We start from the raw sequence: 16,303 nt of genomic DNA on the forward strand, positions 1-16,303 counted from the left end.
GCCTTATCCAGCAGCTCTCAGGCAGTGACCTGGAAAAGCAGAGCCAGTTCTCAGCCACCAGCACGAAAAGCATCGTGCCAGGGGAACAGGGCTGTGCAAACAAGAGTGGAGGGAGCATCAGGAGCACCAGGGGTACTGGATGGCTGTCAGAGGGATGTGAAGCAGCAGGGATGCTTCCAGCAGGCAGCCCACCCTCGAGGCAGAGATAGCTGCTGCTGGAGTGCCTGAACTCCCAGAGAGGGACAGTCACATTCCTGGGAGCCTCGACCTGCCAGGTTGTGCCTCCATCCACAGCCCACCCTGCTCCCTCCCCCACAGACAGGAAAACCATCATCCTTTCCATCCCTCCATTCCCTGTGTAATGTTCCCATTCCCACCAGACTGGCCATGGCCACTGCCTCCCAGCCAGAGCCAGGGAGCTGAGAAGCCCCAGGCAGCACCACACAGAGACTGGCGACAGAAGGACACTCCATGGGCTCTGACCAGTGCCAAGGGCAGAGGGACAGCAGCTCACATGGCTCTGCCTGGGCCTATTTGCCTGCCTACATAAATTAATCAGAGCTAATTGGCTTTTAGGTAAGTCTTCTTTGCAGGAGCTCTGCATAGAAAGACTTTGGAGCGGGGACTGCAAGTGGCAAAACCTTTATTTAAACACACAGTGCTACGCAAGGACAGGCTCCTGGCCCCGGTACCACTCCCTGCTCCCTTCAGCATGGATGCCAACAGGTTCAAATCTCACTGGATCACTTCCACCTCCCATTAAGTGCACCCAGTTTATTTACATCTCACTGGTTACAGGAGACAAACATTCATCGGAGGTGACACCTTACAAGAGCTGTCCGTGCCCAGTGACAGGACACAAACTCCCGGTGCCACAGAGCCTTTGCCAAACAAGGAACCATGGCCCAGCTCTTCCCACCTCCACGCTGCCAGGATGGGACAATCCCTCACAGTTTGGGAGGATAAAACACTCTGCAGAGGTGCGGGAAATGGATGCCCCGGGGGGAGATCTGTGTGATGCAAAGATCCTGCGCAGAGATCAACTGCTCCCGCTCCGCCCTACAACAGTTTTGAGATTATTAAGAAAGGGAGGGAGCTGTCTGCCCCCACCCTGGTCACACCAAGCTGCTTTTATTGTGGGTTCCCAGCCCCGGGCTAAGCAGATCCACAGCGCGCAGTTAAGCTGTTAAGCTCGCCTGAATAGGGCTGCTCTGTGTGCGGCTGCTAATTCAGAACCACTCAAAAATATGGACATACATTCATAGACTCCCCACACCAAGAAAGGATTTAGATGCTTTCCAGCTCAGCTCTCCAGTCAATACATAACTGGCTCTAGAAGCACAGCAGTGATCCAAGGCATGGGAAGGTGGGGGGGGGCAGAACCTGTGGCACAGCCAGTGCCAGTGCAATGGCTCATCCCTCTCCGGGGCTCTGGGTGCACGGCAGGGCTTGGTCACTGCTCCATCCTCCCAAACCAGAGACTGAGACAAGGTATGTGACTGGAACAGAGGTGTGAGGGGTTGGAAATTGGGAGCACAAAGCTGGGATGGCCATGGTGGGGCTCACTCACCGCCACACCACCCCCAATTGGATTTGTGCTGGGCTGAGCATCACCCAGCTGCCAGTGGGGCTTCACCCTCATCCACATCCCATCCAAGCCCCAGTGCCCAGCCCCAACAGCAGCTTCAGTGTCCCAAGGTCACAGGGCAGGGGACAGGAGGTGACTGCAGCAGGTACAAGTGCTCCACCAGCCCCACAGCCATCACACAGGGCTGGAACCAGCACAGCCAGGGCGAGGGGCAAAGAACACGCTGAGGACTCAGGGAGCCTTCAGACTTTTCACAGCATTGAGAAAGTAGCAGCACAAAAACATCCCTCAACCCCAGTCTTCACTCTCCATCCAAGGCCTCTCCACCTCCACCTGGGGCTGGGATGCAAGCAGGTGGAGGGGATGCTCTGGACAGGGGCACAGACTGAGGCTCCAGGTTTCTTACTCTTCTCGTGGTCGGCTCAGGAAAAAAGTGCTTGAGGGAGAGGTGGCCCTGAGGCAGTGCCAGTGTCCCGTTCACCTCCACCCAGGCAAGGCGAGCCCCGGGCTCTCCGGGCATCACGTGTAGTTGCCCGGGCCACCCAGAGGGATCACGAAGACGGAGATGTCATCGCCAGAGCCCAGCTTGTCGTTGGCCAGCCGCCAGCCCCGCTCCTTCAGCACCCCCCGGGACCGCACCACCAGCTCCTGGGCCACCATGGTGTACCTGGGGGCACAGCAGAGCACGGCTCAGCAGCCACCCCAGAGCCCCTGATGCAGCGTCCTGGCAAGGAAGGAGAAGCTGGAGCAGCTCGAGGGGCAGGGAAGGGTCCCTTGGAGAGATCTGAGCTCAGACAGGCACATCCAGGGGAGCACTGCGTGTGTGGAGCCCAGAAGGATGCACGGCCACAACACTGCTCCGAAGAGCCAGGCCAAGGGGAGGTGTTGGAATGCTCATCCCCCTGCCCGCTCACAGCTCACCTGCAGGGGTCGTTGGGCTCGTAGCTCGTCAGCACCTCCATCACCACACCAGCCACCTCCTTGTCGTTGGTGACATCCCAGAGCCCGTCGGTGCCCAGGACCAGAACGTCGTCGGGGCAGTGCTCGTACTGTGTGAGGTCGTAAACCCTGACCTGGCAAGCAGTGGGGCAAGATGGGAGGGTGAGGGGCAGAGAGGCAGAGGAGGCTCCCACTGCACTGGGCACACCATGGATCTGTCAGGCTGCTGCAGGAACCCCTGGGTGCTGGAAGCCAGGCTTACCTCCGGGAAGCAGGACAGGAAAGGCTTGATGTGGATGTTGGAGCTGAACACCTTGAGGTCGTGGTCTCCCAGGCCCCGTGTGACCCCGATTGTGGCCATCATCCGAGCCTGCAGGACGTTGGAATCAAAAGAGAACTTTGTTTCATCTCCACCTCCATTCCCAGCTGAGAACTGGTGGCATTGGAGCGATGGCAGCACTACCAAAACCAAGCCTGAAACCCCCAAATCACTGAGGGCAGGTGGGAAGCAACACCCACCCCCAACTCCTGCCACAGCACTTCACCTTTTTGCCTTCCCCGTAGATAAGTGGAAACTTCAGGTCATCCTCTTCTATCTTTTTGTAAGCCCTGGTTAAAACAAGCCAAAGACAAGGTGTCAGCAAGTGAAGGCTTCCAGCACCTCCCCTGCTTGCTCAGGGCCTGGGCACCCAGCATGCCAGAGCCTCCTGCCCTGTGGAATGGGATGCTGGAGCTGGGCAGCCACCTCAGCAGGACCCCAGTGCCACCAGCGGATTGGGGGTTACCAGCCATTCATGTTCTGGTCCCTGTACAGCATCTTCTTCCCCAGCTCCTTGGGCTGGATCCTGCGGGGGAACTCCAGGTGGGTGAATTCCTTCCCCAGCAGCTCAGGCCTCAGCAGTGCCTGTGGGAAGAAGGGGCAGCTCAGCCTTGGGGCTGGGAGAGTGGGATCTGTGGATCCAGCTCTGCCCAGACGTGGGACCCACCAGCCCACTGGGACCTCAGCTTTGCCATTCCACGGTGGAATCCTCTGCTCTGAAGCAACTTTAACAGGTGCTGATAAAGCAGCTTCAAACCACCCACCTGTGCTCACCCAAAGGGAGTGGAGCAGTCCCCGGGGCTGGGGACAGCCGTGCCAGCACCCAGCAAAAAGGTGAAGCTTTTGCAAAGAAGGTGAAGTTTTGGCAAATAAGGATCTCCAGAAGGAACCAAAACCTAGCAAATTCCAGGAGAAGCTGGAATTTGCCCAGGAGGAGCCACAGCTGCAAACCCCCCAGGATGCCAGGCTCAGCACAGGGCATGGCACTCGCCAAGGAAAAGAGGGATGGGTCTTTTCCAAACCAGTGTCCCGGCTGCAGCCATGAAAAGGGACAAAGAGCAGCACAGAGCCCTTTCCATGGCAGCCCCAAGCCCTCCTGGAGCACAGCGTGCAGGGGACCAGGAACAGGGAGAGCTGGAAAATGCAGATGGGGAAAGAAAGAGCCAAAAGAGAGGAGGAGATCCTTTGGGAAGACGGCGTGGAGGGGGTTTGGTGCAGAGGCATGGAGACCCCCATCCCACTCCAGAGGAGCCCTGACCACAGCCTGGGCATCATGTGGCAGAGCACCATGTGCCTGTCCCCAGCCTGTGCCCTGCCCCTCACAGCCAGCTGGAGAGGATCCCACTCACACCAGTTTCCTCCTCTTGGTCATTCAAAAATAGATTCAAGAAAAAACGCCTCAGTGTTTTTCCAAGTACGTTGCAAGCCAGGAAATCACATCCAGCAAGACCTTCTCCAACACAAACGCCTCCTCCCCTCTGCTGCCCTCAGAGAGGTCTTTATAACCTTAAAAAGTCTCCCTGGGTGGCACTGGAGGGTTTGTCCAGGACAGGGACAGGGAGCAAGCCAGAAACCCGCTGGCACACGTCAGCTCTGACTCCTCAGGGAGCAGCCAGGGAAGAAAGTAGGACTCAGCAGGAGCACTGTGACTCCTGTGACCGTGGGAGGGGGTACAGCGGGTGGAGGGAGCAGAGCCACACTCCTCCTGGTCACAGCAGCTCGGGCAGGGGATGCTCCCTGTCCCCTGGGCAGGAGCAGGGCAAGATGGACCAAACTGGCTCCATGTGACCGTCCCGATCCGGCCCCACGCCAAAAGCCCGGGATCTCCAGCTCCTGGCTAGGCCAGGCTTGCAGTCACAGCCCCTCACACTGACCCTGCAGCAAACCAGGGCTCTGCCAGCCACGAGATGCCCCCATGCCAGCTCCCTGCATCCCAGAGCCTCTCCTCATCCCAGTGAGCAGGCTGGGATGGATAAATGCCATCAGCAGGTCCCAGCCACGGGGCTCCTTTAGCTCCAGGGCCCCACCATGGCAGCAGCCCAGCAGGCAGAGTGGGGGGGCTGGGAAGGGACCAGGAGGTGGTTCAGCAGGAATGAGGTTAAAAGAAAGGTCTTTCTTACTAAAAACTGCAGCCTCTGCCTCTCTGTCTCTGGAGTAAACTCCCTGGACATTGGAATGATTTCCCCGTTACGGATGATAATGGCCCTGCAATGAAACATGGAAGGATGAGATTAGAGAGGAGAAGAGGAGACATGGTGGGGAGCTGAGCCCAGCCCTCAAGGGCTGATCCCAAGAGTGGTGCAACCCCTCGCCCTGCTCTGCCTGCCCTCTTCCCAGCCTGAGCTGGGAGCTGCTTCCTGGCTCCAGTGTCCCCCTGGGCAGGGCATGGCATCCCTCCCCCCTGCACAGGACAGGGGCAGGGAGGAAGGGAAAATGGGAGAGAAGCATGGGGCAGAGGGGAATGAAGCAGAGCAAACCAAAGGACAGGATATGGTCAGAGAAGGAGCAGCACAAAGGTGGGGCACCCTCCTTTTGTGGTGCTGCCCCTCCAGCACACGGGAGGGGCAGAAATCACCTGTAGCAGGACGTGGGTGCACATGTCTCACCCACACTGCACTGTCACTCACTGCTGGGGCTGCTCTGATGGTTTGATGTGTTAAAATAACATAAAAGTCTGATTATGAGATGTTTCTGGATATCGTGGGGGGCTCGAGGATCTGTCCCACCTGCTGTCCCAGCTCTGGCAGTGTCTGATGCCCGAGGAGAGAACACAGACCCTCGCCCAGAAGCACAGTTACAGCCTCAGGACCCCATGCACGCTGCCATCCTGCACAGCTGGTGCCTGTCTGCTGCTGCCATGGAGGGGGCCTGCACCCAAAAGCAGAGGCATGAAGGATCTCCTTGTCCTCTGTCCCAGAGCTGGAAGCACGTCCAGCCTCAGAAAACCGACCAGAGCTTGTATTTGCTGGCCTGACACTGCTGAGGACAAGGTAACCTGCAGTAAATACCCAGAGAAGCTGTGGATTCCCCCTCCCTGGGAGTGTTCGAGGCCAGGTTGGACAGGGCTTGGAGCAACCTGGTCTAGTTTAAGGTCCCTTCCAACCCAACCCATTCTGTGATCCTGTGATTAATACAGGGCAATTCAAACCAGCTTCACCCTCACCATAAGGTGGACCTGCCTTCCTGCCACTGCCTGGGGATATGAGCACACCCAGGTGTGTAACCCACTCCAGGAAATGCACGTGGCAGTCAAAATTCTTGAGCTCCCAGCTCCCACTTCACTTGTCTGCACACAGATTTGCATGCCCTTCTCCCAAAACAGGTCACTGGTGTGACATGTGCCCTAAAACGACTTCTTGCAGATTTTTGAAAGCTTTGCTGAGGGTAATTTTCACTCCCCAGCTTGCAGCCTGGGTCAGCACCAGCAGCAGGGGCTGTGGTGTGATCCAGAGCCATCTGGGAAAGCAGACAGGATGCTGTTGGGAAGGAAGGGAGCAAGTCCCAGATTTTGGGAGGTGATTCTGCAGCCCTACCTGTGCACCAGGCAAACACAGAGATCACATCAGGGCACATTGTCCCCAAGGCATGCAGCAGGCTCTGCCCAGCCCTGCCACCTCTGCCCTCCCCAAGGCAGGGATGGAGGTGGGTGCTCCTCACCAGCCAGGCCTCCAGCACCACCCTGCTCTACCAGAGTGCTCCCCAATCACCAGGAGAAAGGTGAGGGCTGCCCTGGGGGGGCTGTACCTGCTGTCACCAGCGTTGGCCACGTAGAACTTGCCCATGAGGTAGATGGCAGCCAGGGCACAGCAGCCCCCAGCGAGGTGCTGGGCCCCCCGCTCCCGCTCGATCTGGTCGTCCTGTGGAGACAGAGAGTGGCTGCAGGCAGGGTGGGTGGGGGGCCTCAAATAATACCAACTGCTCCAGCAGCAGCTCAGCTCCAGATGGGGAGCAGCAGCCAGCCAGGGTATGTTTCTGCACAGAGCTCAGGGGTGGATGTAGGGTTTGGGGCGGTCAGGGGTCCCATGAGGCAGCTGGGAATGTGACTTCACTGGGGCAGTGGAGTGGGCAAGAAAGAGCAAGACAAGAGGGGAACAGGAGGGACTGCTGGAACAAAGTGCAACAAAACCCTCAGCACCCACACAGGCCTGGGCTCCAAAGCCTCTGCGTCCTGAACCCCCAAAATATGGGGCGTCACAGTGCCCTCTCCAAGACCATCCCTCCAGCCCCCTCCTCGCTCCAGAGCTGCCTTTTGCCAGAGGGGACAAGCTGATGCAGACACAGACAGCAAAGGGATGCCCTGGACGACCCCCCCAGGCAGAGGTTCCTCACCATGTGCTTGAAGGCGTTCTCAATGGCGCCGATCACCAGGCTCTCGTGGGACACGGCTTTCTCCAGGTGAAACCGTGGCACAGCATCGTTGGGGACCTCCCCGTCATCCTCTGCGACTGACACCCGGGTTGGATCCCCAGGGCCATGTGGGAGGCAGATGGGAGGAGGGGAGGGGTCCTGTAGGATGTCCACGAGGTCCCGGAGCTGCTCACAGATGTGCACGTGGAGCTTCTCAGATGCCATGACAGCAGCACCACTGCCTGCATGGCCGTCAAACAGGGCCCAGTAGTGGAAATAAAAACCCTTCCTGCCCTGCAGGGAGAAGAGGGAAGGTTAAACAAGCCTGGGAGGAAGCAGATGGGACGGGGAATTCAGAGCAGCTGGGGCCACCAGCTGACAGTGACACAAGGCCCTGCCTCGGTCTCGCAGGTCCCAGAGCGGGCAGGAGCAACGTGGGCAGCTGACCAAGGGTGTCTGGGCATGGCTGGTCCCTGGCTGGAGCCCAGCCCTGCATCAGACACCTCGTTCTGCCAGCAGCACTCCTCCAGCAGCCAGCTCCTCCAGAGGGGAGGCACCGCGGGGCCACCACTGCAGCCACCTCTGCAGCCCCCCGGGGCACGTGGGCCAGTGGTTTCCCTGGGCCAGCCAGCCCTGGGGCAGTCCCATGGGGATGGAGGATGGTAGAAGCTGGCAGGGAGCAGGGGCAGCCAGTCTGGGAACCAAGGGAACCCCCAGGGCACACATATCCCCACATGCTCCATCCCGTGCCCTGCTGCCGGGCACCCTCCCTGTCGCGTCCCTGCCTGGCCACACCTCCGCGGCTCTCACCCCGTCCAGCTCCCCGCCGCCCTCCCGGGACATCAGCCGGCCCCTCGGGCTGGGCCTCCTCTCCACAAACACCACCTCGCAGCACGCCTGGTCCTCATTGTGCTGGCTCTTCCCTGCATTTATCACCCTGCCGGGAGGAAACAAGGTGTAAAGGCTCTTTCTTTTCACATCATGTTCCAGCAAAGGTCACCCCGTAGCATCTCATCCCCCCCCAACCCTCCACTCGTGCCCCCGTGTCCCTGGGGATGCTCTCCACAGGTGCTCCTGTCCTGTCCCAGCTGTCCCAGAGCAGTTGTGTGGGTTGATCTGGGGCCAGCAGCAGTACTGGGTCCCACCCACAGCGGGGTCCAGGGAGGAGCAGTTGTCTGGGCACCCACCAAGGGAGGTGACCAAAAACAAGCTGTGTTTGCTGCCACAAGCAGTTGCCCAAAAACCTGAACCAGCCTCACACACACTCCCCCATCCAGGACTCATGGGCAGGATCACAGCCTCACCCACATCCCATCTCTTCTAGGGAGGGAGCAGGGACCTCTGGGAAGGAGGGGAGAAGGTGACGATGACGAAACCAGCAGGACTTTTGCAAAGAGATTCACACTGACTTTTCCCAGCCTGTGCTGACACAGCAGATTCAGGTCTAGATTGCAGAACCTGCTCAAGGGAGGAAGCTGTAAATATGCACAACAGGGTGACTGTGCTTAGGGCACAGACTTTTCAAGTAGTTTGCAGAAAGAAGTCTTGGGAGACCGAAAAGGGTAGTTTTTGCTCTGGGTACTCCTACCCCAGTATCTCCTGGGGCAAATTAACATCTCAAAAAGCTCTCCAGGGTATCGGGAAGATCAGCTTAAGGAAGGGGTGCAGGACTGGGCTGACAGCACTGAGCGGCAAAAGCCCTCAAACCCTGACCTTCCCCACCTGCTTTCTGTTAGGGGTGAAACTCGCAGCGAGTGAAAGGAGGAGAGAATCAGACCCTTGAAGGGGAAGTCGCAATCAGTCCCTCTCCCAAGGGAAAGGCCCCAGCTCCCTGCTCCCCCTCGAGTCCTGCCAGAGCCGCCGCAGCTCCTTCGCCCTCGGTGTCAGTTCCCCATCGGTGACACCGCGCGTTGCGCGAAAAGTGCAGAAAACAGAAAAGGACAGAAGAGTCCTGAACCACCCCCCCCGGGGGATGGGTGAGAGCACAGCGCCCCGCCGATGCTCTCCCACCGCGGGCATCCACAGCGCTGCTGGAAAAGGGACACACACAGCTCACCGCGCGTCGCGACCCACTTTTGTCCCCAGGGCCCCCGCTCCGGTGCCGAGCGGTGCCACCTCGCCCTCCTCGGGCTGCAAACCGCCTCCGGTGCCGCTCCCAGTCCCAGTCCCGCTCCCAGTCCCGGTCCTTACTCGGCGTATCCCGTCCTCCAGGGCAGGCGGCGGCGGCCGTCGCGGGGGCTCTGCACGGCCCGCCCGGTGTGATCGTCGGCGCGGCGCAGCTCCTCGGGCGTCAGCTGGAGGAAGGCCGGCCGGCAGAACGCGGCCGCGGGCGGCGATGCCCCGCTCCCGGCCCCGCCGCCCCGGGGCTCGGCGGGGGGCTGCGCGCCCGCCCCCGCGCCCAGCCCCGCCGCCAGCTGCGCCACGGCGGCGCGCACCCGCAGCAGCATCCCGAGCCGAGCGGGGCCAAACCGAGCCCAGCGGGGCCGAGCCGAGCCCGCCGCCCCGCCCCGCCTCCCGCCCCGCCGCGGTGCGGTGCGGTGCGGTGCGGGGGGGGGGGGACACCAGGCGCGGCAGCTCAGCGCCGCAGCGCGTACGCGCATCGCCCGCCGTCATCCCGCAGTCGGGAGGGGGGAGAGCCCTCCCGGGGAATGACACCCGCCCCCGCCGTTATCCCGCAGTCGGGAGGGGGGAGAGCCCTCCCGGGGAATGGAATGATCCCCCTCCGCCGTTATCCCACAGCCGGGAGGGGAGAGAGCCCTCCCGGGGAATGGAATGATCCCCCTCCGCCGTTATCCCACAGCCGGGAGGAGGGAGAGCCCTCCTGGGGAATGGAATGATCCCCCTCCGCCGTTATCCCACAGCCGGGAGGAGGGAGAGCCCTCCTGGAGAATGGAATGATCCCTCTCCGCCGTTATCCCGCAGCCGAGAAGAGGGCGAGCGGGACACACACACACCCCCCGCCTCTACCCCTCAGCAGGCGGAGAACGAGAGAACGAGCCCTCCCTGGGAATCCCCCCGCCGTTTTCCCGCAGCCGGGAGGAGGTCGAGCCCTCCCTGGGAATGACTCCCACGCCGTTATTCCGCAGCCGGGCGGAGGGCGAGCTCCCCCCGGGGAGGGACCGGGCATCCCGCTGGAAGCACCGGGGACACGAGCCATCGCTGCGCAGCAAAGGCTCCGGGAAAGTCTTTTTTTCCCGGCTGGAGGTGCGGCTGCGGGGGCACAGGCTCGCCCTGCCCACGCGTGGCTGGCTCCCCTCGCAGGTGGGTTTCCCGGCTGGATCGTCCCAGGGCTCCCGCAGAGCCACCTACTCCGGTACAACATCCCCGTCCAGCGCCGGGCGCTTTGTCACCCCCCCTGCGCTCATCAGCCCACGCGCGGCCATGCCGGGCTATTAATAACCAGCAGCCTGCGGAGGAGCGGGGAGGTACCGTGAGAGGGCTCAGAGCTGAACCTCTCCCTCCCTCCCTTTCACCCAGGATGCTGCGCTCCAGCGTGAGCAGGATGCGGATTTAGCTGACCCAGAACAACACATCCTCCCTGGCTGGGAGGGGAAGAGCCGGCAGCGTAAACACCATCGCTCTCACAGCCTGACCTCAGCACCTCCCTGCCTTCTGGGCTCCTGTGACAGCAAAAAAAAAAAAAAAAAAACCTGCTGAAAAAACTCAGTACTTGCCTGCTCTAAAGTAAAATTGAGGCTGTTTCTTACACTTTGTGTGCCCCAGTGCTCTGAGCACCACAGAGGAACCACTTATTCCTGTCCACGCAGGGCTTTTGCACTGTAAGTTCTGAGCAGAAGCAGCTCTGTTGAGCCCTCTAGGCTTTAGCCATCTTCAGCCAGAGCTCTTCAAACTGTACCAGACTATTAGGATCACACTGTAGAAGTTGTTCAGTACTCCCTGTATTCCCATCTTCTAATCCCAAACTTTAAGGTCTTCAGTACCCTTTTAAGCTCTTTCTGAACCCTTCAGGACCTGAAGGGGGTGGTGTTGGAACTAGGTGACCTTTAAAGTCCCTTCCAACACGACCTCTCCAGTCTGAGGCCAGCAGCCCTCTGCTGCCTCTCCAGCAGCCCTGAGTCCTTTCCTCAGCTCCTTCCCCCTCATCCCCATCTTGCTGCTGGTTACACAGGGAAGCTCTCAGATACTCTGAGTGCACTAATTCTTGTGTTATTAAGGCTGAAAATCATGGGATTCTCCGGGGAATGTGTCTCCCCTCTGTGGGACCACCAATCTGCCCTGTCCTGCTGAGTCACCAGGATGCTTTCCTTGGAAAGAAGGAAATGGCAGTTTCCAGAATGACTTCTCTGACCCTGTTTGATATTTGTTGTTTCCGTTACACTGAGCACGAACTGAGAGAATGGTCTGACATGTAAACACTCTGCAGGAAGCCTCCCTGAAACAATGCAGTGCTAACAACTGTTTTCCAAGAAAGAGGGCTCCGTTTCCTCCTATTCATCTTACCTGCCAGCTCCATGTGAAGGTTCCTCCTTGTCTGTGAGGCTGGTGCTCCCCTTCACAAGGCTGCCTGGCACAAGGCCTGGGGATGCAGATGACTGAGTCAGACTAAGAGTGTGGGGAGACCAGTGCCAGTAAATGACCACTTTGGATGCCAGCAGCTCTGCCCTTCGCTCTTCCCATCCCTCTGGGAGTCCTGCCTGGGATGCTCATGCTTCCCATGCCAGCCCATCTCACCCTGCCTCCCTGAACAGGGAGGTTCAGGCACTCACTTTACATGGGCACAGCTCCAAGTGATCCTTCAATAGCACTGTTTCAGCAGCAACACTCCTCAAGTGGCTGCAAAGCCAGGGAGACTTTCTCCTGCAGCCCCCAGAGCTGGTGGGATTCCTCAGGCTGATCTAAATCCGAGGATTCTCTGTAGCTCAGCATCATCTGAGCGTTTCTGATGGACCTGGACGTGGGTATTTCCTCCTCTTCTTCAGCCAATGCCTCCCTGCCCCACAGCTCCAGGGGGAGCAGGAATTCCCATATTCTCCCTTCCCTCCTTAACAGCTGAGGGTTTGCCTATGCAGAAGGGAGGAGATGTAAGGTTATGACATCATCTTTGCTTCTGGACCAAGCCTCGTGAAAACGGATAATGAAAATAACTCCTTTTAATTTCTGCGGGGGAACTGGAGGAACAATTTTCCAAAGCCCCCTTTAAATGAAAAGCTTTATTTCAAAGAAGCAGGGATTTAAATTACTTTCAGAAACCCATTTTCTTTGAGAAGAGCAGCCCTTCTGCTGCTTCTACCTGTGTCTGGGCAGGGCAAGAGGAGCTGAGCTGAGCAGGGCAGCAGCCACGTGTCCATGGGGAGCACTGGCACCAGTGCCAGTAATCACCTGCCAGCCTGCTGCCATGGTAAACAGTGATTTAAAAACTACTAACACAGGAATTAGTCTTAAGTTATGCTGTTTTGCTTAATTTCTCATGCAACTGCTTAGCATTGGAAAAGCCTTTCTAAGTTTCATCCTTCATCTATGTTGCTGAGCCCAAAAGGAGGTAGGATGGAGCCAAGGATATTTCTTTGTGGAAGAATGACATGTTGGTGGCATTTAAGGCAGAACAGAAGTAAATTAAACATCTAGATCATAAAAGTACCAGAGGATGTTTTAAAACGGGCTCTTTGCAGCAGTGCATTAGTTGACTGTACAGCCTGACTGTGTAATGAGCAATATATTAATTTATAATTAGTGTAATACAGTGAAGCTCAGCAAATAGCTCTGTGCACTCTGGATAATTCATCAGCAGAAGAAGCAGCTCTTAATGGTTTCCAAGGTTTGCCTGTCCCCTGTAATTGGGAAGTTCGGAATTTATTGTTATTTCTTTGAAGGGATAATTTGATTGCAGCCACACATCTTTATTCCCTGTCTGCTTCTGCTGGAGTGCAGAGAAGCCTTTGGAGCGTTGCTGCTCCGGGTACTGTGTGACCTCTCTGCAGGTAATGCCTCAGTGTTTTGCAGAGCAGATGACCTGGATTTGGTGCAGATTCCCAGAGGGTTTTACCCTCTGCTCTCCCTGCTGCAGAGCAGAGGGAGGGCGGCACGTTAACCTCCTTGGATCATTTGGCTTTTCCTCCTCTGCTGCTTCAAAATCTTCCGTACCCCTTGCACATCTCCCAGGGGATCTTCATTCTTAATTCTGCTCTCAAAGTCTTCAGGAGCTCCTGGTCCCATATAACATCACCTGACAGTAGAAATACAGAAGGACAATAATAAGTGTGTGATAACAAGGCTATTCAGAATTTGTGGAGCCTTTGGGGAACTTATTTTTCAGGTGGTGAGCTCAGACCCACATCTTGGAGGGTGAAAGGAGCAGGACTGCTCCCTGCCTGTGCAGCAGTGCCCAGGCTCCTGGGAGATCCTCCCTCCTGGGCTGCCGTGTTGGCAGGCTGGGAATCTGCACTGAAATTCCCTGTTGTCAGCAGAGTCTTCTGAAAAGGGAACAAAACCCTCAGAGCTGGGTGCTTGGTGCTGAGACAGCCTGGAGGCGCCGGGGCCTCCTCAGAGGAAGGGGGTAAATAAACCTGAACCTGAATTCAGAGCCCCACTGAAAAGAGGGCGTGATAAAATGTCAGTTCTGATTTTTCTCACTTTAATAAAATAATTTGGATGCCTCTGCCTATTAGCAGCTGCAGATAAGTTGATTGCACTGAGGATTTGAAGTCTTCTGGTGTGTCCACCTGCTTTTGCATAACCATCTGCCCCAAACACTTGCCTTGTACCCCAAGCCCCAATCCATGAGTTTTCTTCATCTGGAGGGCACAGAAGGGTTCCAGGCATGTGACAGACACCTGGTCTAAGGGGAAACGATTTCTTGCATGGGAGCAGGATCCCTCACTAAGGATTCATCAGGAACCATTGCTGAGATTTTCTAGTGATGTTCCTTTCCTTGCCAAATTTATCTTTTCATGGTTACTAAAAACTTGGGTCCCTCCATCCTTGAAATCACAGCCAGAGAAGAGAGTGAGGCTGAAGGCTGCTGCTGGACACTCAGTAGGAAGTCAGGATGATGAGGAGGAGGAATTACTGTGTTTACTTCCTGCAGAATTTAAATTAAACCAGTTTTACTGAAGTCTTAATTCTTCCCCTGCATTTAAATGCTGTGATCTGGAAAGCAGCAAGTTTGTATTTCTATATCATTGCATCAATAAAGAGCTGGGGTTTTGTAGGCTTCCTTAATAAATAATCTGGCCTAATTTAATTGGAATTTGGCTGGTGTGAAAAATAGTTTTGATTGCATTTGCTCTTGATCATTCCACTAAAACTTTGTGATGTGAAAGTAGCGTGTTTGTATTTACTTATCACAGCACTAGAGACCTGAATTGGCAGCCTCTCGATCAAATTACCTGATGAATATAAACAGCAGATTTAATTTAGTTTCGTATTGATTTTTGTCATTATTATTAAAACCCTCTGATCTGAAAAATGAGATGCTTGTATTTCCTTAATATCTTATTACTGGGGCTTGGGTTAATCTTGTAGAGCTTTTCCTTTTTTCTTTTGAGCAACCAAGTCTAACTAATTGGAATTCAACATATGGCAATTTTGACTCTATAAAAGGGGAAAAAGGAGCTCGGTTTCTTTAGATAAAACAGCAAAGGAACCTAATCTTTTCATGGGCTGGGGTCCTCTCCCCTGGATCCCTGTGTGCATTTCGGGGTGATTATTCCCCTGGGGAAGAAGTCAAGGCTGTGGGTCCCCCAGGGGGGACCTCAAGGCATCTACCTGGGCATGGGGTGGCAATGCCAGGAGGGACAGTGCCCAGGGGAGGCTGCCAGGGGCTTGAACACGGCCAGGGCTCTCAGCAGAGTCCTTTCTAAGGGCTGCTTTCCTGGGAAGGGAGGGGGGCTGCACAAAGGCTTCAGGGATCCCATGGAAAGCAAATGGCTGGGAGATTTGCAAACTGCCCACGTGTGATTTGTCTGAACAGCTGCCGTTGATCTGTAACTCAGATTGGCCTTGGAAATCATTCCGTGCTTCCAGCTGAGTGGTGGGTTGGAAGGTCCAGGAGTAAGCAGTGAGCTGTCTTCAGAAACCAAAGGCTTTCATCCATGTGCAGATGGGTTTGAACAAAGCAAAGAAAATGAGAGTATGTAACTCCAGCCTCTGCCTCAGCTGTCTTGAGGCTGCTGGTCTAACTCCTGGCAGCAATTGTGAAAATTCAACCTTTGCTCTTGCTGTTTGTTGGCGTTTTAAAGCCTGTTGCTGCCTGTTGTGACCGGAGCCGTGTGAGCTGTGTCCTGGGGGGCGCCGGGAGGGGTTTGCTGGCCCGGCCTGGAGCTGCTCTGGGGAAGGAAGTGGCCCAGTTGGGACGTTGGGGTCCCCAGTGTCAGAGCGAGTCTCCTGCAGAGCCACAGCCAGGTATTTCAGCAGTCCTTGGTTCCAGGGAAACTGTGAGTTTTGGTGGGTTGACACCAAAGTCAGGCTCCCCCTCGAGGAGGAGAGGGCTGCAAGAGTCCGTCCATCTGTCCGTCCATCCCCACGCCATTCAGTACCCCCGTAGTTTCTGGGTAAATGAGCTCTGACCAGGCTCATGCTTTCAGAGTGCCACAGGAGCAGGGCCAGCAGTCAGTCAGTCAATCTGTCTGTCTGTGTGTCTGTCTGTCCACCCGTCCGTCCATCCCCGCACCACCCCGTGCCCCTCGTTGCTCACAGGGCCAGCATCACCCCGTGATTTTTTTTCCGGTAAATTCTCTCTCTGTCTGCCCGTTCCTCCCCTCCCCGGCCGCCTTGACGGGCACCGGGGCTGACCGGGGCGGGGCAGCCGCCCTTGCAGGCGGGGGCGGTGGCGGCTGGGAGCGCAGCCGGTGCCGGTGCCAGCCCGGGCATCGCGGGGCCGGTCCCGGGGGCGGCGGCAGCAGCCGGTGCCGGTGCCGGGCAGGGATTGCGGGGCCGGTCCCGGGGCGGCGGCAGCAGCCGGTGCCGGTGCCGGGCGAGGATCGCGGGGCCGGTCCCGGGGCGGCGGCAGCAGCAGGCGGCGCTGCGCCCCTTCTCGCCGGCACCGGGGCCGCCGGGCTCCGCTCGGCTCCGCGCCCGCCGCCCCCGCCCAGCCCCGCACAGCCCCGCGCCGCCGCCGCCGCCGCCGCCGCCCGGCGATGCCCGCGGCCCCC

General features: G+C 57.5%; 1 protein-coding gene across 3 annotated transcripts; it reads right to left on the reverse strand.

The window, feature by feature from the left end:
- Positions 1–639: 639 nt before the first annotated feature.
- PPM1J (protein phosphatase, Mg2+/Mn2+ dependent 1J) lies at positions 640–9,640 on the reverse strand. Of its 3 annotated transcripts, none has more exons than XM_032710954.1 (10): positions 9,384–9,640; positions 8,004–8,130; positions 7,176–7,487; positions 6,591–6,703; positions 4,967–5,051; positions 3,313–3,431; positions 3,073–3,136; positions 2,790–2,897; positions 2,510–2,661; positions 640–2,255 (listed from the first exon to the last, which is right to left on the reverse strand). In XM_032710954.1, exons 1-10 carry the CDS (start codon positions 9,638–9,640, stop codon positions 2,108–2,110), a joined length of 1,485 nt encoding a protein of 494 aa, XP_032566845.1. In that variant the 3' UTR covers positions 640–2,107. The 3 variants fall into 3 exon arrangements, with proteins under 3 accessions (XP_032566845.1, XP_032566847.1, XP_032566846.1); XM_032710956.1 differs by lacking the exon at positions 9,384–9,640 and adding an exon at positions 8,498–8,547 and having other exon boundaries at positions 2,108–2,255; XM_032710955.1 differs by lacking the exon at positions 640–2,255 and adding an exon at positions 2,256–2,372.
- Between the last annotated feature and the right edge of the window lie 6,663 nt (positions 9,641–16,303).

This window comes from Chiroxiphia lanceolata, chromosome 25 (assembly GCF_009829145.1).
Source record: "Chiroxiphia lanceolata isolate bChiLan1 chromosome 25, bChiLan1.pri, whole genome shotgun sequence".
NCBI lineage: Eukaryota > Metazoa > Chordata > Aves > Passeriformes > Pipridae > Chiroxiphia > Chiroxiphia lanceolata.

What these genes read in the sequence shown, in the direction of transcription:
- PPM1J (XM_032710954.1), bottom strand. Translation starts at nt 9,640, where the DNA reads ATGCTGCTGCGGGTGCGCGCCGCCGTGGCGCAGCTGGCGGCGGGGCTG. An exon ending in GCGGCGGGGAGCTGGACGGG is followed by an intron (nt 7,488 to 8,003) that starts GTGAGAGCCGCG and finishes TTCTCCCTGCAG; the next exon opens with GGCAGGAAGGGTTTTTATTT. An exon ending in AGAACGCCTTCAAGCACATG is followed by an intron (nt 6,704 to 7,175) that starts GTGAGGAACCTC and finishes CTGTCTCCACAG; the next exon opens with GACGACCAGATCGAGCGGGA.